Consider the following 24949-nt stretch of genomic DNA (forward strand, 5'->3'; position numbering starts at 1 on the left):
CACCCCCCCACTTTAACCAGTTTTTACAGGAGTCCCTGATCAGCGGCGTCACTGCCTGGCACGGGAATTGCAAGGCATCTGACTGGGAGTCTCCGCAAAGGATTGTGAAGGCAGCTGAGAGGATCACTGGGGTCTCTCTTCCACCCACCAGAGACATTTATCAGGGACTTTAATGTTGTCAATGATCCCTCCCACCCATCCAACCATCTTGGACCCCCTACCATCAGGCAGGAGTACTGTCACATTAGGACAAAGACCGTTAGGGTGGGAAACAGCTTCTTCCCTTAAGACTACCGAACGCCCTGCCACCACACATGAATATCATCATAAAGTCTTGTCACATACGAGGCACCAGTAGTGTCAGACTGTGTATTTGTTATTCCTTGTCCATTTATTTATGGTAATATCACTTTCTGTGTGTCTGAGCTACCTGCTTGGTGTTGTGCACCTTGCTTTGGGTTCAGTATACCTGTGCATGGCAATAAAAGTGCACTTGAATTTAAAATATCAGCAAATTGTCAATGGGCTGAAGGGCCTGAGCTGTGGTCTATGTGTTAAAGTGTGAAATAAACGGACTGCATGTTTGAAAGAACACTGGTTTATTTATTATTTTACCACAGCATTAGAATAGGGTCTGGAATTTCACCCACTTCCCATAACCAACATTTACAAAACGACACAGCAGATTCTGTCCCGGGCTGTCCCCGCGGCACCTCCCACAGCCGACACCTCTCCCACCCTCTGAGCCCCGGCCCGTCCCGTACTGTCAACGCCAAGACCACATGGCTGCAGCCTTTCAGCCCGCCGCAGGGGGAAAGCGGGGCCTCTGCAGAGGGTGCAGAGGCTCAGCAGGACCCCGTGGGGATTGGAGGGGCCGAGGTCGGAAAAGCCTGGGGTACATTCTTTGGAGCAGCGGAGACTGAAGGGAGATGTGATAGAGGTTTATAAGATTATGAGAGATATTCGTCCGAAGTGCGACCCGACAGAGACTTATAAGATCAAGAGAAGCACAGATTACTGCAATCTCTTCCCCCAGGGTGAAATGTCGAACACCAGAGGGCATGGGGTTAAGCTGAGAGAGGGTAAATTCAAATGAGATACGTGGGGCAAGTTGGTGTGTTTTCCTTGCACAGACAGTCATGGGTGCCAGGGGTAGAGGTGGAGGTAGATACTACAGAAGACGTTTAAAAGGCCGTGAAATTGCCACACGGATGTACAGAGAACGGGGTGATGCGGACACTGTGCAGACTGAAGGAACTGGGCTTCAGTACCACACCGTGGGGCAAACCTGTACTCCACTACGTTCTGCAACCGCATTATCACCGGTCCCACCTCACAAAGTTCTCCGGCTGAGGCAGGTGTCCGTGTATACACGGCTGGAGCGCGAAACTCACTTGCAGCCACGTCATATTCTACCCCCCACCCCCTCAGATTCTACCCCTGTCCATCCACCACCACTGGGGGGGGGCGGGGGAGCGGTTTACCTCTCCAGAGTGGCAAGCCGAGGGGAAGCCTTCAGGGCCACAGGCGGAGCGCTCAAACTCAGATACAGACCCAAGGGTGGACGGAAGCAGACGTCACCCCACCCCAACCGAATAAGAATCACGTCCACCCTACCCGGTGGGATGATTCCGCCGGTGGGCCAGGCGGTGAGGGGACCGGGTCTAGGCCCTCCCACAGTCTCGTCATTCAGAATGCTTCTATGCCAGAGGGTCCAGAGCCGGGACGACCCAGTGAAGCCCCTCCTGCAGATGAGGCAGGCCTGGTGCGCTCAGGAGCTGGGAGGAGACCGTGAGGGCCTCGCGGGAGAAGTGTCGGTCGCTGGCGTGGCGCGCGCCGGCCGGATAGGTTGCCGGGCCAGCGTCAGGCGAAGCTGGTCTCCTTGGCGTGAACGCGACGGTGCATCTGCAGGTTGTTGGAGCGGGCGAAGACCTCCCCGCAGTCGGAGCAGGTGAAGCGCCGCTCCTTCGTGTGAATGCGCCGGTGTCTCTGGACCTGCGAGGACTGGGTGAAGCACTTGCCGCAGACGGGGCAGGAGAAGGGCTTCTCGCCGGTGTGGATCCTCCGGTGGGCCTGCAGGTGTGAGAAGTGGGTGAAGGCCCTGCCACACTCGGGGCAGGCCACGCTCTTCTCCTCGGTGTGAATGCGCTGGTGCCGCGTGCAGTCCTGGTTGCTCTTGTAGGCCCTGCCGCAGATGCCGCAGATGAAGGGCCGGGCCTCAGTGTGGGCCAGCCAGTGGCGCCGCAGCATGGACTCATAGGGGAAGACCTTCCCGCACAGCGTGCAGGGCATCGGGCCATCTCCGGCGGGTCTGCCCCTCCGTACAGTCTTGACGCACTCGGCGGCAGGGATGTCCACAAGGACGTCGTCGGGCTTCTCCTCAATCAGGCAGTGATCGTTGTCAGTCAGATCCTGGTTCTCCCCACTCATTCTGCAAGGTCTGGATGTGAACGTTTGCCCTCTACTTTCTCTCAAGCTCTGTGGCGCTGGCGTGGAGAGGGACACACACAGAGCGAGTCTTTCCCAGTCGAGTGCCGCCTACCTGAAAGGACAAAAAGTCACGTCTAAATGATTTTATGATAATTTCCTGTAACTGTAACACACAGCTCCATTTTACAACTTCATGCCTGGCCTGATCTGCCTGGGTGGTTTGCACACACAGAATCTTTATGGTGTGTATTGATAAACCTGTGCCGAAGTTCGCATCCAAGATTGCTTTTTAAATGGTTCCGAGTCCCAAACCCAGACAGTCCCTTCCCCAACTACCTTGCGGCCGGGCAGGTTTTATATTTCTGGAAGGCAGGTGTAGCTGGATGGTTGGCGAGCGGCAGAAACCGAGGTCCCGGGACAAGTTGCGCCCAGGACGACCTGACAATGAGCCGGGGCTTCCGGCCTCCTGCGGACACATATCCCACAATGCGCCGCGCCATGAAGCAACTTTATCTGATCAGCCAGCGCCCTCCGGATCACGTGACGCCCGACCCGCCGCCCGCACTACGCATGCGCCGTCCCTCAGGGCGCCCCCCCACCCACTCTACATCAAACGCTCTGCGCCTGCGCGGTGCACACCCCTCCCCCCCACCCCCCCACCCCCGATTGTAGGCTCTCACAAGGACGGAGCAGGCGCGAGTCGACCGGCGGAGAACAGGGTGGGAGTCCGTTGGCGCGGGGGGGCTGGGGGAGAAAACACCGACCAGATGAGCCGCGGGTCGGGAAGCGGCCGCCGCAGCTGCCGGTTGGTTGGCCGAATCGATCGCCCACGTGACCTCGGCCCCCGGCTCCGCGTCGTGACGTCACGCGACTCCCGCCGTATGGCTCCTGATGGACGGTCGCCTTGGCCAATCGGAGCGCCGGGAGGACTCGGCCCCTTTGTTTGTTCAGCTAATTGGGGCGTGACCTGGACCCCGGGGTCGATTCAGTTATCAATGGGCCGTCGTTTATTGTCAATTAATGATAATAACCATATAATGTATATAGAAACCAGACAACCAGGCTGTAAGGTACAGCAGTACACATAACGTGATAATTTATAAAGGTGAGGATTAAATCCACAGATGAATCACACATAAATAACTAACTAGATTAAATATTGTAAAGTTCGGAACAGATTAACCAGTGACAGTTCGAACACGATGTGGCAGGGGGTTCGGAAGCCGAATGGCCCGAGGATAGAGACCGTCTCCCACCCTGACCGTTCTTGTCCTTATGCATCGGAGTCTCCTGCCCGATGGTAGAAAGTCAAAGAGGAAGCTGGATGGACGGGTGGGATCCTTGTACGCAACGCTCCTGATAAATCTCGCAGACGGGTGTTGTACGATCACCTCAGCCGTTCTCACAGTCCTTTGTAGGGACTTCTGGTCCGATGCTCTGCTGCTGCCGTAGCAGATGGAGATGCAGCTTTACCCGGACCTCCCTCTCAGTGGTGCTCCTGCAAAACGCAGTTAAAATGGGGGGGGGGGGGGGGGAGCGGAGAGCCTTGCTTGCCTCAGTGTTCTCGGAAGTGGAGACGCTGCTGGCCCTTTTTTTCAGGGAGGTGATATTAAGGGACTAGGTGAGGTCATCGGGGATGTGAGCTTCCAGAAACCTGGGGGAAGGGGGGATCGTTTCTCGCTGCCGCTTACGCGCGGGAGGGAGGAGAGCTGGGGGGGGGGACTTTGGGGTTCTTACATTTAAATGTCGTTCATTCTGTGGGGCACTTCTCTTTCGTGGATAGTTGCAAAGAAAAAGCTTTTCAGGATGTATATTGTATACATTTCTCTGACATTAAATTGGACCTTTAAACCTCTGAACTTGGTGCACGTAACACTCTCTACGGAGCAGCCATGTATTCGGGAGGGGGGTGGTTTGTCTGCACCTTCCTGAAGTCCACAATGTCTTCTCCACGTTCAAGCTTAGGTTGTTCTTCTCACACCAATCCACCAGCCGCTCCACTTCCTCTCTATACTCCGTCTTGTCATCGTTCTTGATGAGGCCAACCACTGTTGTATCATCCATAAACTTGACCCAGGTGAGCTGGATCCTGCGCCAGCGGTGGGATGAATACACATCCTTGGGAAGCGCCAGTGCTCAGCACAATGGAACTAGAGACGTTGCTGCCCACACGGACTGACTGTGGCCTTACTGTTAGGAACTGAGGACCCACTCCATCCAGCACAGGCCGTTTCTCATTTCAACCATCGGAGGAGCAGATTTCCGAATGGTCCCGCAATCCATGAACACCCTCTCCATAGTCCTCTTTTGCAGAATATTTTATTGTAACCGATGGTAACCGCGGCACCACGAAACACAACAATTCACGACCTCTAACAATGAACGTGAATCTGATCCTGAAGCCCACAGCGTATTCCCTTTCCTGGGCTTGGGGAAGGCGACCACTGAACCAGCCTCTTCCTTCACACACCTTTCCCCGCCGGCGCTGCCTCTGTCTGGAGCACTCCTGACTTCAATAAGGCAAAGTGCATCATCCTCCACCAACAAGCACAACACGCCATGTACGCGGTACACTGGCAGGTTCCCACAGGTGCACTGCATCACCTGAGGTTGGGGCAAAAATCTGTAAACTCAGTCAGCTCCACCTTGAGTCACAGTATTCAGGACATCTTCAAGGAACGATGCCTGAAATAGGTGGCGTCCATCATTAACACATTAACAACCCCCATCATTGCCACCATCAGGTGGGAGGTACAGAAGCCTGAAGGCACACACTCAGCGATTCAGGAACAGCTTCTTCCCCTCTGCCACCTGATTTCTGAACGGACATTGAACCCATGAACACTACCTCACTACATTGCATGGTACTGCTCCTGCAAAAACAACATATGGCGGTTATATGTTCTGAACCAGACGGAGGTGATGAGGCCAGCGGAGAACAGAATCAGTTTGGGGAACAGAGAAAGAGAGGAGGGATCCCGGGAGGTTTTTCTGAATGGACAGCGTGTAGGGATCTCCACTATGTCTGAGTGTTTGCCCTGAACGTGCTTCACCCCGGATCTGCTGCCAGTAAATTCACCACCTCTCCACTCATTCTGTTCTGGGACCCCTGCTTTTGGAGATTTTTTTTATACAAGGCTTGGATAAGGAAGGAGAAACGTGGGCTTGTAGCTTTGCAAGTGACACAAGTGTTGGTGTTGTGGACGGTGTAGATGATCATTGTAGGTCATTGATAAGATGCAGAGCTGGGCTGAGAGATGGCAGATGAAGATTAAGACAGAAAAGTGCAAAGTGATGCGGTGTGCACGGTCGAATCTGAAGACAGAGGACAGGGTTAAACACAGGATCATTAGCAGGGAAGCAGCAAAGGGGTCTTGGCTCTACATTCCGAGATCGCTTACAGTTGCTGTGCAAGTTGATAGGCTGACTACAAATAGTGCTTTAGCCTTCAGTGGTCAGAGGATTTATTTCAAGATCAGCAATGCAGCTCGATAAAACTCCCCTGAGACCATGCTTGGAGTATCTTGGGTACAGCTCCTGCTGCCTCATTAGAGGAAGGATTAAGAGAGCGGGTGCGAGGTTCACGCTGCTGGGTGTTCTAGCAGATGTGCCACACACATGGTGTGTTGTGTTCGTTGATGGAGGGTGATGTGCTTTGCCTTACTGAAGTCAAGAGAGTTCCAGACGGAGGCAGCGCCAGTGGGGAAAGGTGTGTGAAAGACCGATACGTTGGGGATATTTAAGAGACTCGTGTCCAGCAACAAGAAAAGAAAGTTGGAGATCTGTGTAGGAGGGAAGTGTTAGGTTGATCGATGTCAGCTCAACATTGTGAGCTACAGGGCTTCTACTGTTCTAATGTTGGGAATAAACAGACTGCATCATTGAAAGAACACTGATTTATTATTTTTTAACCACAGCATTATAATATGGCCCAGATTTTCACCCACTTCCCACGGCCAACACTGACAAAACACACCACAGATAATGTCCAGGGCTAATCCAATAGCGCCCCCACAACCAACACCTCTCCCACCCTCCGGGTCCCAGAGTATCCCAGCCCGGAACTTTATCAGTCAGTCCTGTCTCGTCACTGAGAGTCCAGATCCCAACCTGTGACTGACAGGAGGGGCGTGGGGGCTCTGCAGAGGGTGCGGATGAAGTTCATCAGGACCCCGCGAGGATTGATGGGCGTCAGCGAGACCGGCAGGTTGCAAAAACATGGGTTCCGTTCTCTGGAACTTCAGGCAGAAGTGCTTCTAAGCCCCCCCTCCCCTACCCCGTGCAATCAGCTCAATCAGTTTTATTGCTGGTTCGATAAGGACAATCAACGTCTATCTCTTCTCACTCCCTCTGACTGTGATATGCTGAGCCCCCTTCCCCCTCCCTTCCACAATCACTCCAACACCACCCCCCCACTTCACCTTTCCTCCCTTGCCCCCTCCCTCCATCCCACCCCGTGAAATTTGGAAGGCAGAACATTAGGAAAGCTGCAGGCCCTGACGGTGTCTCTAAGGCACCGTGCACATCAGCCAATAACACACATCAAAGTTGCTGGTGAACGCAGCAGGCCGGGCAGCATCTGTAGGAAGAGGTGCAGCCGACGTTTCAGGCCGAGACCCTTCGTCAGGACTAACTGAAGGAAGAGTGAGTAAGGGATTTGAAAGTTGGAGGGGGAGGGGGAGATACAAAATGATAGGAGAAGACAGGAGGGGGAGGGATGGAGCCAAGAGCTGGACAGGTGATAGGCAAAGGGGATATGAGAGGATCATGGGACAGGAGGCCCAGGGAGAAAGAAAGGGGGGGGGAGAGACCCAGAGGATGGGCAAGGCGTATAGTCAGAGGGACAGAGGGAGAAAAAGGAGAGTGAGAGAAAGAATGTGTGTATATAAATAAATAACAGATGGGGTATGAGGGGGAGGTGGGGCATTAGCAGAAGTTAGAGAAGTCAATGTTCATGCCATCAGGTTGGAGGCTACCCAGACAGAATATAAGGCAACATCAGCCAGTACCTGTCTTCACTGAGATATTTAACACCTCCTCGCAATTATGAAGGCCTCTGGATTGCCTTAAAGTTCCCAAAACTGTTTCAGTTCCCAAGAAAAACAAGATCACCTGGACTTAATGACTGTACAGTTGCTCTGACTTTAATAGTTATGAAAACCTTTGAAAGTTTGATATTGGCCTAAATTACGTCCATTACTGATCCTCTTCCTGACCCACTATAATTTGCTTATGGAGAAAAGCTCTCAATGGAGGATACAGTTAACTTGTGGCTTCATTATAGTCTTTAACATTTAAACTCCCCAACACCCATGTTAGGATCTCGTTTGTTGATTCAACACTACTGCTCTGGAGTTGCACCACAGTAAACTACCCCAACTAGCCATACCCTAGAGTACCTGTCAACAAGTTACACACTTCCTGCCAGGAAGCAGGCATGAGCCAAAGTTTGTCTCCCTGTCACCGACTAAAGTGCCGAGGAAGACTGAAGCATCAAGGTGAATATGGAAGGCGAGGGTTCAGCACCAGCTGCCCGGCGGGACCGCTCTGCTGCCTGAGAAGGATCCTGTGTAGCAGCTCGCTGTGCCTCGAGGGTAGGCCTGCTCGTTCGACTGGCGTCTCTCTCTTTCAATGATGTCAGAGGAAGTTAACGAGGTTCTGCGTTTACCGAGTTGGACTGTGCACTTTCCCAGTTTTATGGTTTTTATATTCCAATTGTCACCATTCTTTCTCATTTTTCTAATGCAGGGAGAGGGGGATGTTTTGGAGCCAATGTTCTTGCTGTGTGTGTGAGTGTGAGTGTGAGTGTGTGTGTCTGTGTCTGTGTCTGTGTGTGTGTGTGTGTGTGTGTGTGTGTGTGTGTGTGTGTGTGTGTGCGTGCGTGTGTGGGGGGGGGCGGTTTATGGTCATGTTGTCTTTCTTTTTTTGTGCGGGGGGGGGCTGCCGTTTCTGTTTGAACTGACTACCAAGGTTTTCCCTTTGTTTCCTGGCTATCTGGAGAAGACGAATCTCAGAGTTGTGTACTGCATACAAACTTTAATAAATGAACCTTTGAACCTTCAGTACGTAAAGCTGGGCTCCCAATTGTCCAATCCAATGCCTACGAGCACAACATAAACTGGAGAAAGTCTGCAGATGCTGGAAATCCAGAGCAACATACACGCAAAATGCTGGAGGAACTCAGCAGGGCAGACAGCGTCTGTGGAGGGGAATAAGCAGTGGAGAATTCAGGCCGAGACCCTTCTTCAGGACGGAAATGGAAGGGGGAAGACGACAGAATAAAAATGTGGGGGAGGGGAGGGGAGGTAGGTTAGCTGTAAGGTGATAGGTGAAGCCAGGTGGGCCAGAAAGGTAAAGGGCTGGGGAAGAAGGAGAGGGGACCGTAGGAGAAAGGAGGAGGAGAGAACCGGGGGAACTGATGGCAGGAAAAACGAGGTGAAAGGCCAGAGTGGGGAATAGAAGAGGGGATGGGGAGAGGATTTTTTTTAAACCGTAAAGAGCAATTGATATTCATGCCTTCAGATGGAATATAAGATGCTGCTCCTCCACCCCGAGGACAGGTGAAGCACTTTGGCTGTTTGCCAGGATAAGTGCTGGGAGGGAGATGAGTGGGGAGGAACGAATGGACAAGGAAATCACGGAGGGAGCGATCCCTGCGGAAAGTCGGGGGGTGTGGTAAAGATGCACTTCTTTCATCCCACCTCCCCTCAGTTTATACGAATGACAGTACCTCCACAGACAAATCCATTAAAATCCTAAAGTTTGTGGATGACACAAGTGCAGTTAGTCTCACCTCTAATAACGATGTGACCTGTTTCCAAAGGGAGGTAGACTGTTTTATAGCACGGTGTGCTCGTAACAACTTGGAGCTGAATGCTAACAAGACAGTGGAAATGAGGGTTGATTTCCACCGACAATACCCTACCTGCCCCCGCCCCCTTGGAAATTAATGGTCAGACTGTGTCTGTGGCTGAGTCATTCAAATTCCTGGGTCTACCAGTGAGGTGGGTCAAGCACTTTACACTCAACACCAGGAAAGCCCAGCAGAAATTGCTCTTCCTATAGCAGTTTAGGAAACTTAACATCTCAGGGCATATCCTGATGAATTTTTACTCAGCCAGCATTGAGTGTTGTGACCATCTCTATCACCGTTCAGTTTCCTGCTGCCTCCACCCTCTCCAAGTCCAGGTTGCAGAGAGTACCCACTCATTGAAGAAGATCAGCTACCAACATTAAAAGACCTGTTCATTGCCAGAGTGAAGAAAAGAGCTTGAAAAATTACTGCTGACTCCACCCATCCTAGCAGTCACCAAATTGCCATTAGGGAGACACTACAAGTCCATCAGCACCGGCACTACACATCATTTCCAAAGTTTCTTCCCTGTAGCTATCCATTTCCTCACTCAGGTGTAATGCCGTAAATATCCCTTCACAATATCTGTTAAAGGGTCTTTCCATCTCTCCTTGTTCTGTTGAAAATTACTTATAGTCTGTCTATATGTTCACATTTATTTAAGTTTGATTATTGGCGTTTGCACACGTGATCGTTATGCTAACTGTTGATTGCTGTTTGCACTATTATCTTGTAAGTCACTGTTGTCCTGGGCTTTATGCTTGGCACGGAAGCACAACTGACTCTGGGACGTTTCAGATACCGGCAATGGAGACTGTGATTCTGGAGCAGTGGACGACGAAGGGAAACCTCAAATTTTCTAAGGTTATCAGAGGCACAGATAGACAATCATCTGCAGGGAGGCCTTCAGAGGGTAAGAAGATCATGAGAAGTACAGATTGAGGGAACTGCCAGAGTATTTTTCCCCAGGGTGAAACGTCAGACACGAGAGGGCACAGAATTAAGGTGGGGGGGGGGCAAATTCAAATGAGATGTGTGGGGAAAGTTTTTATTTACACAGGGATGTGTCATCAAGTGCGGTGATAGCAGATACTACAGACAACTTTAAAAGGGATTAGGCACAGCATAACATTGTGGGCCAAAAGAGCCAGAGCAGTGCTGTAATCTGTAACGGCCAGCCAGGTTTAAGACCATGAGACATGGGAGACTTGAGTTCAGGAGCCGAGAGGTAATGTTGCAGCTATTTCGGACCCTGGTCAGACCCCACTTGGAGTACTGTGCTCAGTTCTGGTCGCCTCACTACAGGAAGGATGTGGAAACCATAGAAAAGGTGCAGAGGAGATTTACAAGGATGTTGCCTGGATTGGGGAGCATGCCTTATGAGAATAGGCTGAGTGAACTCGGCCTTTTCTCCCTCGGAGTGACGGAGGATGAGAGGTGACCTGATAGAGGTGTATAAGAGGCATTGATCGTGTGACTAGCCAGAGGCTTTTTCCCAGGGCTGGAATGGCTAACACGAGGGGGCTTAGTTTTAAGATGCTTGGAAGTAGGTACAGAGGGGATGTCAGAAGCAAGTTTCTCACACAGAGAGTGGTGAGTGCGTGGAATGCTCTGCCGGTGATGGTGGTAGAGGTGGATACGATAGAGTCTTTTAAGAGACTTAGACAGGTACATGGAGCTTAGAAAAATAGAGGGCTGTGCAGTAGGGAAATTGTGGGCAGCTTCATGGTTACATGGTCGGTACAATGCTGTGGGCCTGTAATGCGCTGTAGATTTTCTATGTTCCAATTAGGCCATTTGGCCCATCGAGTCTGCTTCAATATTTCATCATGGCTGATCCATTTCCCTCTCAGCCTCAATCTCCCGCCTTCTCCCTGTATCCCTTCATGCCTTGACCAAACAAGAATCTATCAACCTCTGCTTTAAATACATGGAGTGACTTGGCCTCCACAGCCGCCTGTGCCAACGAATTCCACAGATTCACCACCCTCTGGCTAAAGAAATCCCTCCTCATCTCCGTTCTAAATGGCTGTCCCTCAGTTCTAAGGCTGTGTCCTCAGGCCCTAGTGATCTATCTACCTGCAGACCTTTCAGTTTCCCAAGCACCTTCTCCCTAGTGACAGCAACTTCACTCACTTCTCCCGCCTGTCTGGCATACTACTTGCGACTGCCACGGTGAACCGTGATATTCAGTTCTACTGCCATTTCCTTGTCCCCCAGTACTACCTCTCCAGGGGTCCGATATCTACTCTCACCTCGTATACCTGAAGAAACATTCGGTATCATCTTTAATATTATTGGCTACTTTACTTTCGTATTAACCTTCATATTCACTTTTTCAGTTGCCTTCTTAAAAGCATCCCAGTCCTCTCAACTTCCCACGAGCTTTGGCTCTATTATATCCCCTCTCTTTTGCTTTGACTTCTCTTATCAGCCATGGTTTCCTTTAGGATGTATCTATCCTGCGTCTTCCGATGGATCCTATCTCCCGATTCCCACAAAGTTCACTTCCAGAGGCACAGTCCAAAGGAGGAACTGACTCGGACCTGCATCATTACCCCCACCCCCCTCACGATTCTATCAGGGGGGCATAAACTCAATATAACACAGGAGAAAACTCGCAGCTGAGGGGAAGAACAGGGGCCACCAGGAAAGCACACAAACTTCTCCCCCCACCCTGACACACACACAGCACACAACGTCCCCCAGCCCCGACTGTAGAGCGCACCCAGCGACGGTGAGTGAGGGGTCTCCTGCAGTCAGGACAGGCAGAGCACCTCTGTCACGTGAGGGTCCACACTTTGGCCTCTGGAGCTGCGATGATCCAGCCCGTGGAGGGCGGAGGGCTTCTCCCCGGCGTGGTCTGCGCCCGGTGGTCCTGGAGCTGGGACAGCCAATGAAGTCGGGGCAGGAACGGTTCCGCTCGCCGGCGCATGCACGCCGATGCTCCAGCGGGCTCGAGGGGTGGGCGAAGGCATTGCCTCTCCGGCACCAACAGCTCATCGTGAACCCGGGTTCAGGGAGCAGGCGAAGACCCCGCCGCGCTCAGAGCCCGGGCCCTGCCTCTCCCCCACACGGTGCACTGGAGTCTCTGGAACCGCGAAGACTAGGTGAGGCTCTTCCCACCGAGAGGGCGGGCAAAGGGCTCCTCCCCGGTGCGCCTGCGGGTGTGAGAGGCGGGCGAAGGACTTACTGCATAGCGTGCCGGGCAACGGGCCGCCCTGGGCGGGGTCCGCCCCTCCGTACACACCCGCTGCGCTCGGAGGCGAAGGCGTCGTCGGGCTCTCCTCCCGGCGGGCAGGGAGCACCGTCCGTCAGATACCAGCGCTCTCGACTCATTCTACAAGACCTCGATGCGACTGTGTGGCCTCAGCCTTCTCTCTCCTGTCACACTGTTCGAGCTCTGTGACGCTGACGTGAAGGGAGTCTTTCCCAGCAGAGCGCCTGATACCTGAAAAGACAAACAGAAAACTTCTTCAGTACTGTGCGACAGTCTGAGGTTAACTGCATCTTTTATATGGTATGGCCTCCACACGGCCCTGATCTCAACATCATCGAGGCTGTCTGGGACTACCTGGAGAGAGGGAAGCAAGCAAGACAGCCAAAGTCTGCAGAAGAACTGTGGCAAGTTCTCCCAGATGCTTGGAACAACCTACCGGCCGATTTTCTTATTAAAATGCACACCTTCTATTATTATCGATATACTGTTCAGCTTGGTTGATAGTTTGACTCTTATTCTACATATTGATATATTGACTTGATTATTTCAATTTTTTTTTGTTGTTGATTTTCAATAATAATTAATAAAAAATGTGAAAATGAAATGAAAATTGCACACCAGTGTACCTCAGAGAACAGATGCAGTTTTAAAAGGCAAAGGCTGGTCACACTAAATACTGGTTTGATTTAACTCTTTACTGTTTACTGCTCTTTATAGTGTTTTTTTTTTGCTATTCAGAAACTTTTCATTTCATGAACGTTTGAAAGCGGCTTCACTTTGCAGAAACGCACATCAAAGTTGCTGGTGAACGCAGCAGGCCAAGCAGCATCTCTAGGAAGAGGTGCAGTCGACGTTTCGGGCCGAGACCCTTCGTCAGGACTAACTGAAGGAAGAGTTAGTAAGAGATTTGAAAGTGGGAGGCGGAGGGGGAGATCCAAAATGATAGGAGAAGACAGGAGGGGGAGGGATGGAGCCAAGAGCTGGACAGGTGATTGGCAAAGGGGATATGAGAGGATCATGGGACAGGAGGCCCGGGAAGAAAGACAAGGGGGGGGGACCCAGAGGATGGGCAAGGGGTATATTCAGAGGGACAGAGGGAGAAAAAGGAGAGTGAGAGAAAGAATGTGTGTATAAAAATAAATAACGGATGGGGTACGAGGGGGAGGTGGGGCATTAGCGGAAGTTTGAGATGTCAATGTTCATGCCATCAGGTTGGAGGCTACCCAGACGGAATATAAGGTATTGTTCCTCCAACCTGAGTGTGGCTTCATCTTTACAGTAGAGGAGGCCGTGGACAGACATATCAGAATGGGAATGGGATGGGGAATTAAAATATGTGGCCAGTGGGAGATTTGCAGAATTTTTATTTACATCTGCCCACATTCACAGTGATAAACGTTATCGCCTTCCTCTGTAATTGTAGCACGTAATTCTATTTTACCACTATGTATGGCATGACCTGTCTGGGTGGCTTGACGCCTACAATTTTTTAAAAAAGTATTCCAATGGAAATGTTCAGTTATAAATCAAAACTTATAATAAGATGCCGAGGTTCGAATCAAATTTCACTTTTTAAGTTGGTCCCGAGCCCCAAATCCAATTAATTCTTTCCCATCCCAGCGAATTTCCCTTTTGTCTGCTTCTTAAAGGCACATCAAGCTGAAATATTAAAGGGGGCAGGGGACAAATACAGGCGCTGAAATCGAAGTATTCAAGAACACTTGCATCAAGAATATTCAGCAGAGATCTGGACATAGCCCCAGGAATTCTGCTCATCCGCAGAACATCCCACAACGCCCGTCACCAGAAGCCGGATTCATTGCTGCCTGGCCTGCTGAGCTCCTCCAGCATTTTGGGCGTGCTGGTCGGATTTACAGCGTCTGCTGATTTTCTCTTGCTTGTGAAGCCGGTTTATTTGGTCAGCCGGCGTCCCCTGGAACCCGTCGAAAGCTGCGCGTGCTCAGACGTCCGGGCCCCAGCTCCACGCTAAATCACCTGCGCGTTGGACACCACTTGGCCATTGGTTCCCACGCAACGGTGGGGCAGGGGTCGCAAATGGGATACTTGGAGGGCGGGGCAGGGGTCGCAAATATGGATATTTGGAGGGCAGGACCCCGGGCGTTTTCTGAATGGACAGCGTGTAGGGATCTCCACTATGTCTGAGTGTTTGCCCTGAACGTGCTTCACCCCGGATCTGCTGCCAGTAAATTCACCACCTCTCCACTCATTCTGTTCTGGGACCCCTGCTTTTGGAGATTTTTTTTATACAAGGCTTGGATAAGGAAGGAGAAATGTGGGCTTGTAGCTTTGCAGGTGACACAAGTGTTGGTGTTGTGGACGGTGTAGATGATCGTTGTAGGTCATTGATAAGATGCAGAGCTGGGCTGAGAGATGGCAGATGAAGATTAATACAGAAAAGTGCAAAGTGATGCGGTGTGCACGGTCGAATCTGAAGACAGAGGACAGGGTTAAACACAGGATCATTAGCAGGGAAGCAGCAAAGGGGTCTTGGCTCTACATTCCGAGATCGCTTACAGTTGCTGCGCAAGTTGATAGGCTGACTACGAATAGTGCTTTAGCCTTCATTGGTCAGAGGATTTATTTCAGGATCAGCAACGTTGCATTGCAGCTCGATAAAACTCCCCTGAGACCATGCTTGGAGTATCTTGGGTACAGCTCCTGCTGCCTCATTAGAGGAAGGATTAAGAGAGCGGGTGCGAGGTTCACGCTGCTGGGTGTTCTAGCAGACGTGCCACACACATGGTGTGTTGTGTTCGTTGGTGGAGGGTGATGTGCTTTGCCTTACTGAAGTCAAGAGAGTTCCAGACGGAGGCAGCGCCAGTGGGGAAAGGTGTCTGAAAGACCGATACGTTGGGGATATTTAAGAGACTCGTGTGTCTACTCCTGCTCCTATTTCTGATGTTAACTCCCGGCGCATGGCTCCTGATCGACAGCCACTTTCGCCAATCAGGGCAATAGACAATAGACAATAGGTGCAGGAGTAGGCCATTCGGCCCTTCGAGCCAGCACCACCATTCACTGTGATCATGGCTGATCATCCACAATCAGTATCCAGTCCCTGCCTTCTCCCCATAATCTTTGGTTCCGCTATCTTTAAGAGCTCTATCTATCTCTTTCTTGAAAGCATCCAGAGACTTGGCCTCCACAGCCTTCTGGGGCAGAGCATTCCATATATCCACCACTCTCTGGGTGAAAAAGTTTTTCCTCAACTCCGTTCTAAACGGCCTACCACCTGTACGACTCAGCCTATTCCTCTTTTGCACGACTTATCTTCATTCTAAGCGATGGCAATGTCTGTCCTGCACCGCACGACTGCCCCAAGTAATCAAATTCTCGTCATACAGCAGTGATGGTAAATCTAACTCTGAAGCTGGCATCAGTCACCTGATTCAGGTCCTCAGATACCTGAACCAGTCACTGGTTTCACATTCTTTCCACCCTCTCAGTGCTGCCGAAATCTAAAGCGTTTAAATGCATCTCTCCCATCTAAACGAGGCCATCATCCCCCACTGAGGGCTCCATGCCACGTTTTCACAACTCCCATTGGGCACTGGGTACAGAAGCCTCGAGGCACAAAGCACCAGCTTCAGAAACCACTACTTCCCTTCAATCATCCGGCGACAGAACCAACCACCAACAACTGTACCAGAAAAGTGTGCAACAAGTTTAGATTTTGTTTTGCTCCACAACAACCCCCCCCCCCCAACCCTTTAGTTTTACAACGATAAAAAGCTGTTGGAGAGTTTGCACTTGGGAGTACTGTATACAGTTCCAACCTCACAACAAGAGCAAGTATAAGCTGGAGAGGGTGCAGGAAGATTTACTGGGGGGGGGGGCTTGGCATCAGAAAGGGTTTGGAGAGCCTGAGACTGTTTTCCCTGCAGTGTCGGAGGCCGAGTGGGGTGACCTGGCAGGGATTCATAAACACCAGAGAATGCAGACTCTCGAAACTTTCAGACACACACACACACACAAAGCTGGAGGAACACAGCAGGTCAGGCAGCATCCGGGTGGGGGTGGGGAGGGAAATAAACAGTCGACGTTTCGAGCCAAGAAGCTTCCACGGGGCTAGAAAAGAAAGCGGCAGAAGCCAAAGTGAAATGGCATGGTCGGTGGGGGGCGGGGGGAAGGTGAGGGGATGGGCGATGGGTTATGAAGGAGTGAGGCACGACAGTTGGAAGACGTAAAGGACTGGAGGAGGAGGAACCCAAGGGGATCAGACAGTGGACCAGGGAACAAAGGGAAGGAAAGATCCGAGGCAGGTGATGAGCACGTGAAGAGCTCAGGGGAGGAGAAGAGAAGGGGTGAGAGGGGTGAAAGTCAGAAGTGGGGGGAGAGTGGCCCAGGAGTGTGCCAGTGGTTCATGTGGAGGGATATTCACTACGTCTGACCACGACTGATGGATCGGGACAGGAGCTGCTTTCCCGATATATTGCCAGTAATTAACTTACTCTCCGCTAATTCTGTTGCAATTTTTATAATGGACCATCTGATATAGGAGCAGAATCAGGCCATTTGGCCCATCGAGTCCATTTCATCATGGCTGTTCCAATATTCCTCTCAGCCCCTGTCTCCCGCTTTCTCCCCGTATCCCTTCATATCCTGACAAATCATGAACCTACCAACCTCTGCCTTAAATACACCCAACAACCTGGCCTCCAACAGCTGCCTGTGGCAACAAATTCCACACATTCACCACCCTCGGGATAAAGAAATTCCGCCTCATCTAAAAGGACGCCCCTCCAATCTGAGGCTGCGTCCTCTGGTTTTCGATTCTCCAATCCTAGGAAGCATCCTCTCTAAATCCACTATCGAGTCTTTGCAATATTTGATAGGTTTCAATTATGTCACCCCTCGATCTTCTGATTCCAGTGAATAAAATGCCAGAATCACTTCCACCAACTTCCTTTGAACCCTCTCCAATGTCAGCATATCCTTTCTAAGATAAGGGGCACAAAACTGCTCACAATACTCCAAGTGAGGCCTCACCAGTGCTTACATCCTTGCTTTTATATTCTAGTCCTCTTGAAATTAATGCTAACATTGCATTTGCCTTCCTCACCACAGACTCAACCTACAAATTAACCTTCAGGGAATCCTGCACAAGGACCCCCAAGTCCCTTTGTGCCTCTGTGCTTTGTATTTTCTCTCTACTTAGAAAAAGTCAACCCTTTCATTTCTTCTACCAAAGTGCACTTCCCGACACTGTATTCCATCTGACGTTTCTTTGCTCATTCTCCTAATCTGTCCAAATCCTTCTGTAGCCTCTCTACTTCCTCAAAACTACCTGCCCCACCACCAATTGTCATGTTGTCTGCAAACTTTGCAACAAAGCTATCAATTCCATCCTCCAAATCATTGATATATAATGTAAAAAGAACCAGTCCCAACACAGACCCCTGTGGAACACCAGTCACCTGCAGCCAGCCAGAAGAGGCTCTCCTTATTCCCACTCTTTGCCTCCTGCCAATCAGCCACTTTACCCATGCTAGTGTCTTTCCTGTAACACCAATGGGCTCTTACCTTGTTAAGCAGCCTCATGTGTGGCATCTTGTCAAAGGGCTTCTGAAAATCTAAGTACACAATATCCACCAATTCTCCTTTGTCTATCGTTCTTGTTATTTCTTCGAAGAATTCAACAGATTTGTCAGGCGAGATTTTCCCTTGAGGAAACCATGCTGACTTTGGCCTATTTTATCAGGTGACTCCAAGTACCCTGAGACCTCATCCTTAATAATCGACTCCAACATCTTCCCAATCACTGAGGTCAGACCAACTGGCCTATAATTTCCTTCTTCAGCCTCTTTCCCTTCTTAAATAGCAATTCTTCCAGTCCTCCGGAACCATACAAGAAGCGTGAAAGATCATCACTAATGCATCCATAATCTCTTCAGCCTGCTCTCTCAGGACCCTGGGCTGTAGACCATGTGGTCCAGGTGCCTTACCTACCTTCAGACCCTTCAGTTTACACAGAAACTTCTCCCAAGAAATGACAACTTCACACACTTCTGCCCCCTGACACCTTTGAACTTCTGGTATTCTGCTGATGTCTTCCCCAGGGAAATCTGATGCAAAAATACCTATTCAGTTGGTCCGTCATTTCCTTGTCCCCCATTACTACCTCTCCAGCATCATTTTCCAGCGGTCCAATATATATTCTTGTCTCTTTTCACTTTATGTAACCAAAGAAACTTTTGCTGGCCTCTTTATTATTAGCTAGCTTATCTTCATTTTCCATCTGTTCCTTCTTTCTGACTTTTTAGTTGCCTTCTGTTGATTTTTAAAAGCTTCCCAATAATTTTTGCTCAATTATACACCCCACCTCTTTGGCTTTGACTTCTCTTGTCAGCCATGGTTGTGTCATCTTGCCTTTAGAATACTTCTTCCTCTTTGGGATGTATCTATCCTGCACCTTCTGAATTGTCTCCAGAATTTCCAGCCACAGCTGCTCTGCCATCATCCCTGCCAGTGTTCTTTTCCAATCAATTCTGGCCAGCTCCTCTCTCATACCTCTGTAATTCCCGTTACCCTATTGTAATGCTGATAAAACTGGCTTGAGCTTCTCCTCCTCAAACTGTAGGGTGAATTCCATCATATTATGATCACTGGTCCCTGAAGGTTCTTTTACCTTCAGCTCTCTAATCAACTCCAGTTCATTGCACAACACCTAATCCAGAATAGCTGGTCCTCTAGCAGGCTCAACCAAGAGTTGATCTCAAAATCCATCTTGTAGGCACTGCAGAAATTTCCCCTCTTGAGATCCGGTACTAACCCGACTTTCCAAATCTACCTACATATTGAAATTCCCCATGACCATCAAAACATTACATTTTCCATCTCATATCTTTACTAGTTGGGGGTCTGTATACAACTCCTGTCAGGGTCTTTTTACCCTTGCAGATCCTTAGCTCTATCCACAACGATTCAACACCTTCTGACCCTATGTCACCTCTTTCTAATGATTTGCTTTCTTCTTGTTTTTAAAAAACCAACAGAGCCACCCCACCCCCTCTGCCTACTTGCCTACCCTTCTGATACAACGTGTATCCTGTCCTTCTGATACAACGTGTATCCTGTCCTTCTGATACAACGTGTATCCTGTCCTTCTGATACAACGTGTATCCTGTCCTTCTGATACAACGTGTATCCTGTCCTTCTGATACAACGTGTATCCTGTCTTTCTGATACAACGTGTATCCTTGGATATCAAGCTCCCAGCTATGATCTCCTTTCAGCCATGATTCAGTGATGCCCACAATGTCACACCGGCTGACCTGTAACTATGCCTATGTTTATCTACCTTATTCCATAAACTCCACACATTCAAATACATTTTCAGTCCTGTATTCACCAATTTCAATGTTGTCCACCTTTTACACTGCAACTCATTCTAACTTTGCCCTGTCACCAGCCTCTCCTTGCGACAAGTTGCCCTGCAATAGTGGGCAAGCCCACGGCTTGAGACCCAGTCCTTGCTACAAACGAGGCCACGCGGCAACCCAACCACCTGTTGCACCACCAAACGTGGTTAGCGTTTGTAAACCAACCACCTTATCCTCAGCACTATAACTCTGGTTCTCACCACCACCACCCCCCCAGCCAAATTTGTTTGAACCCTCCCCAACAACTCTAGCAATGCCACCCGCAATGATATTGGTCTGGTTCAGGCATAACCCGCCCCCTTTTTTTTATATACAGGTCACACCGTCCGCAGAAGAGGTCCCAATGATCCGCAAGTCTGCACCAATTCCTCAGCCACATGTCCACCTGCCAAATCATTCTGTTCTTACCCTCACTGACGTGTGACACAGGCAGCAACCCAGAGATTACTAACCTAGTGGACAAAAGTTTAGGGGTAACATGAGGGGAACTTCTTTACTCAGAGAGTGGTAGCTGTGTGGAACGAGCTTCCAGCAGAAGTGGTTGAAGCAGGTTCGATGTTGTCATTTAAAGTTAAATTGGACAGCTATATGGACAGGAAAGGAATGGAGGGTTATGGGCTGAGTGCAGGTTGGTGGGACTAGATGAGAGTAAGAGTTCAGCAGGGACTAGAAGGGACGAGATGGCCTGTTTCTGTGCTGTAATTGTTATATGGTTATATAGTGTTCCTGCTTTTCAACTTTCTTCCAAAGCTCCCTAAGATCTCTCTTCAGAACCTGCTCACCTTTCCCGTCTATGTCGGTGCACCAGTTTACCTGGCTGTTCACCCTCCCCTTTGAATACCATGGCCCCAATCCAAGACATCCCTGTGTCTGGTGCCTGGGCAGCAACATACCACCCAGGTGCCCCTGTTGCACCCACAGATGGGGCTACCCAACTCCTTTCCCTCTCCTGACAGTCACCCGTTCACCCGCCTGTTTGCAACCCAGGGGTGACAACCCCAAAACATGACTTGGACGGGGAAGAGGAAATGTGGGTAGCCGACACAAATACTGGTGCTGCTGCGCACAGCGGAGAAGTTTGTAGCGGATGCAACAGGGCATCGATAGGATGCGGAGCTGGGCTGGGAGGTAGCGGGTGGAGTTCAGTCCAGGTATTTCCGGTAAGATGGCAGTGCATGTGGACGTAGCAGTCTCTCAGGGGGGGCCAACTAAAGGTGATTTTTCCCCCCTTTGTTAAATGACTTTTTAATGATCGAAAGGTGGTACTGGACTCCAAGAACTTTGGGGCCTGCCAGTCTACCCCATCGGCGAGCTACTCATGGGTCGGAGGAGCTGGAAGAACCGCTACAGGAAGGCATCCGAGTTAGCAGTGGAACTGTGGGCGAGTGTCTCGGACATTTCTCTCGCGGTCGCAAGACCCCGTTGGTCAGTGATAATACAAGATGCCGCAGGCCCGCTAACCACGTCTGGTGGTGCGACAGGCGGCTGGGTCGCCGCGTGGCCTCGTCTGTAGCACGGACTGGGCCTCAAGCCGTGGGCTTGCCTACTATTGCGGTCCAGGAGCGGGGACGGCTGGAGGTGGTGTGGCACGGCGTCCATGCTGGGGTCGGTGGCTGGCCTCTCCCGTCTTTGCTGCCCTCCAGTGTTCGATCAGTGGAACAACAAGCTGCCTCGCAGATGGTCAATCTGCAGGACGTGTCACTCTGGGACTTGAGCTATATGGGGGTATTCTGCGTGACTGTTTTATTTTGCTTGCTACCTTGATTCATGTGCTGCCTATATTTTGCACCTTTGCCCCAGCGGTACACTGTTTCGTTTGGCTGTATTCATGTACGGTTGAATGACAATGAAACTTGGATTTGATTTGGACATTGGAGAGGCAGAAGGGATTAGGCGAGAGCACAACAATGCGGACGGAAGGGTCTGTGCTCTGCTACTTCCTGTAACCTGTGACTTGCTCACGTTTACCGGTATCCCGCCTCCTTCCTCCCACAAAGTTGACTAACGGCCGGCTGGGGCACATATCCATGATATGTGCAGTCTCCCCCCCCCCCCCCGCCCTTATTTTACACCACACCCTCCTCGGGTTTTATTCTCAGCCAATACACCGCGGGGGTGTGCGGCCTACCCTGTGGAATGTGGGGGAACACAGCCTAGCAGCCGAGAGGAAATCCCGAGGAAACTCCACACCCTCGCCCAAATGATGACCCTACCTTCCGGTGGGCCAAGGGTTGGGAGAACCGAGTGACCGAGTGAAGACCCTCCCGCAGTCGGGACAGCCAAAACTCCTCTAACCCGTGCGGGTCTGCCGGTGGCTCTGGAGCGGTGACCATCCCAAGGAAGCCCCTTACCGCGATCGTGGAAGGCGATGGCTTTCTCCCTGACGTGGCCACCCGGTGGGGCAGGAGCCGGGAGGAGTTGAAGGCCGTGCCGCAGTCGGGGCATGCGAAGCTTCGGGGCTGCTGGTTGAGGTGGGTGTGCGGTGCGTCAGCAGGTATAAGGAGCGGGATAGGGCGTCGCCCCACCGGCGTCAGGCAAAGCTCGTCTCCTCGGCGTGAACCCGCTGGTGCGTCCGCAGGTTGTTGGAGCGGGCGAAGGCCTTGCCGCAGTTGGAGCAGGTGTAGCGCCTCTCCCCCGTGTGGGTCCGCCGGTGGGTCTGCAGCTGCGAGGACTGGGTGAAGCACTTGCCGCAGACGGGGCAGGCGAAGGGCTTCTCCCCAGTGTGGATCCGCCGGTGCGCCTGCAGGTGCGAGGAGTGGGTGAAGGCCTTGCCGCAGTCGGGGCAGGCGAAGGGCCGCTCGCCGGTGTGGGTGCGCCGGTGCACCACCAGGTGCGAGGCGTAGATGAAGGTCTTGGTGCACTCGGAGCAGGAGAAGGGTCGCTTGCCGGTGTGGATGCGCTGGTGCGCCAGCAGGTTCGAGGTGTGTGCAAAAGCCTTGCCACACTCGGGGCAGGCGAACCTCTTCACCCTGGTGTGCACCCGGCGGTGGGCCTGCAGGTTGGAGTACCGGGCGAAGGCCTTCCCGCAGACGGCGCAGGAGAAGGGCCTCTCCCCGGCGTGGATCACATGGTGCTGCTTCAGGTTCAGGGGGCTCTTGAAGGTCTTGCCGCAGTCGGGGCAGGGGAAGGGCCGCTCCTCGGAGTGGACCTGCCGGTGCTGCAATAAGATGGAAGCCCTGCTAAACCTCTTCCCGCAGTCGGGGCAGGCGTAGGGCCTCTCCCCCGTGTGGATCCGCCGGTGGGCCCTGAGTTGCGACAGCCGGGCGAAGTCCTTCCCGCATACGGGGCAGACGAAGGGCTTCTCCCCAGTGTGGACCCTCTGGTGCTCCAGCAAGTCAGAGGACCTGAAAAAGGCCTTTCCGCAGTCGGGGCATGAGAAGGGCCGCTCGGCGGTGTGGGTGCGCCGGTGCCTGTGCAGGTGCGACGAGTGGCCGAAGGTCTTGTCGCATTCGGGGCAGGAGAAGGGCCGCTCGCCGGTGTGGGTGCGTCGGTGCCTTTGCAGCTGCGAGGAGTGGCTGAAGGCTTTTCCGCAGTCAATGCAGGAGAAGGGTGGCTCGCCGGTATGGGTGCGCCGGTGCGCCTGCAGGAGCGAGCAGTTTGCGAAGACCTTGCCGCAGTCGGTGCATATGAAGCTTCTCTCGCCGGTGTGGATCCGCTGGTGCCGCGATCGCTGCGAGCCGCTCTTGAAAGCCTTACCGCAGTCGGCGCATATGAAGGGCCGGGCGTCGGTGTGGACCAGCCAGTGGCGGCGCAGCTTGGACTGGTTAGCGAACGCCTTCCCGCATAGCGTGCAGGGCAACTGGCCCTCCCGGGCAGGTGCGATCCACTGTACAGCCTCGCCGCCCTCGAAGGCAGGTCTGACTACAGGGACGTCGTCAGGCTTTTCTCCCATCGGGCGGTGGCCGCTGTCAAGTCACTCTGCAAGATCTCAGTGTGAGTGTTTGGCTTCAACTTTCTCTGTCCCAACGCTGGTGTGGAGACGGCCGTACAAAGTGAGTCTATCTCAGCAAAATCCCAGATAGCCAAAAGGACAAACAGCGCAGGCTGTGACGAAAAGCTTCAGCAGGCGGATGGCGGATTCTCATCCCACAAGTCATCGGGGCATGTGAAACCGCTCTATCTGATCAGCCAGCGCCCTCCGAGCCACGTAACGTAGGTTGATCCGATGCCACTGCGCATGCTCGGCTGTGTGGGCGCACGTCCGCCCGAGGTCTCCCGCTCCGACGCGTGCTCGGCGGACGGCACTCGGGTGCAGGCAGCCGCCCCCGGCGGCGGGGCGGGATCGCGGGAGAATCCGGTGCGAAGCGCCGAGCAGCTGGGCCGCGCCACTGGGAAATAGGCGCCGCCGCTGCCCGTTGGCCCGAGCGGCCACACACGTGACCCGAGCGCCCGTCCCACCCCCGTGACGTCTCCATAGCTCCCGGCGCCTGGCTCCTGATTGGCAGCTTTCCGTCTGCCCAATGGGGTGGCCGAGGGGGCGTAACCAGGACCGAGGGGATCCAATGATGGAATTGGTTCATTGCCGAGATACAGTGAAAGTGTGCTTTAAAATCATTACCCGCGGCACTGAGGGCATGAGGGTCGATTAGAACCCTATTTGAACCTGGGGGCATATTCTTCAGAATCAGGTTTAACATCACCGGCATGTATTGTGAGATCTGTTAACTTTCAGCAGCAGCCCAATAATAATATAGAAAGAATAGTTCGATTATAGCAAGAATATAAATGCATATTAAATAGATTAAAACAGTGCAAAAACAGATATGTAGTTTTTTTAAAAAGTAAGGTATTATCACGGACTCCACGTCCATTTAGGAATCGGATGGCAGAGGGGAAGAAGCTGTTCCTGAATCGCTGAATGTGTGCCTTCAGGCTTCTGTACCTCCTTCCTGGCGGTGAGCAGAGGGCATGTCCTGGGTGGTGGGGGTCCTTAATGATGGACGCCGTCTTCCTGAGTCACCGCTCCTTGAAGATGTCTTGGATGCTATGGAGGCTGGTACTGTCGTGCTTTCTCGTTTCTCACAAACGACAAGGAGATGCACA

At 51.9% G+C, this 24949-nt stretch overlaps 1 protein-coding gene across 1 annotated transcript; it reads right to left on the reverse strand.

Annotated features, from left to right (window-relative positions):
* Positions 1-574: 574 nt before the first annotated feature.
* LOC140203538 (uncharacterized) lies at positions 575-24295 on the reverse strand. Its single transcript, XM_072269597.1, has 7 exons — positions 22443-24295; positions 22120-22368; positions 12294-12570; positions 12061-12167; positions 4901-5034; positions 3091-3367; positions 575-2538 (listed from the first exon to the last, which is right to left on the reverse strand). Exons 1-7 carry the CDS (start codon positions 23796-23798, stop codon positions 1864-1866), a joined length of 3075 nt encoding a protein of 1024 aa, XP_072125698.1. The 5' UTR covers positions 23799-24295; the 3' UTR covers positions 575-1863.
* Positions 24296-24949: the final 654 nt, after the last annotated feature.

The sequence above is a fragment of the Mobula birostris genome, chromosome 10 (assembly GCF_030028105.1).
Source record: "Mobula birostris isolate sMobBir1 chromosome 10, sMobBir1.hap1, whole genome shotgun sequence".
In the NCBI taxonomy this organism is placed as follows: Eukaryota; Metazoa; Chordata; class Chondrichthyes; order Myliobatiformes; family Myliobatidae; genus Mobula; species Mobula birostris.

Bases quoted from the DNA above. Each gene is read 5' to 3' on its own strand.
- LOC140203538 (XM_072269597.1), bottom strand. From the start codon at position 23,798: ATGGGAGAAAAGCCTGACGACGTCCCTGTAGTCAGACCTGCCTTCGAG. The intron at 12,571-22,119 runs GTAGGGTCATCA...GCCCGCCGGGAG, and splicing joins AACCCTTGGCCCACCGGAAG to GAGAGCCCGACGACGCCTTC. The intron at 12,168-12,293 runs GTTCACGATGAG...TGGCTGTCCCAG, and splicing joins CGCCTGCTCCCTGAACCCGG to CTCCAGGACCACCGGGCGCA.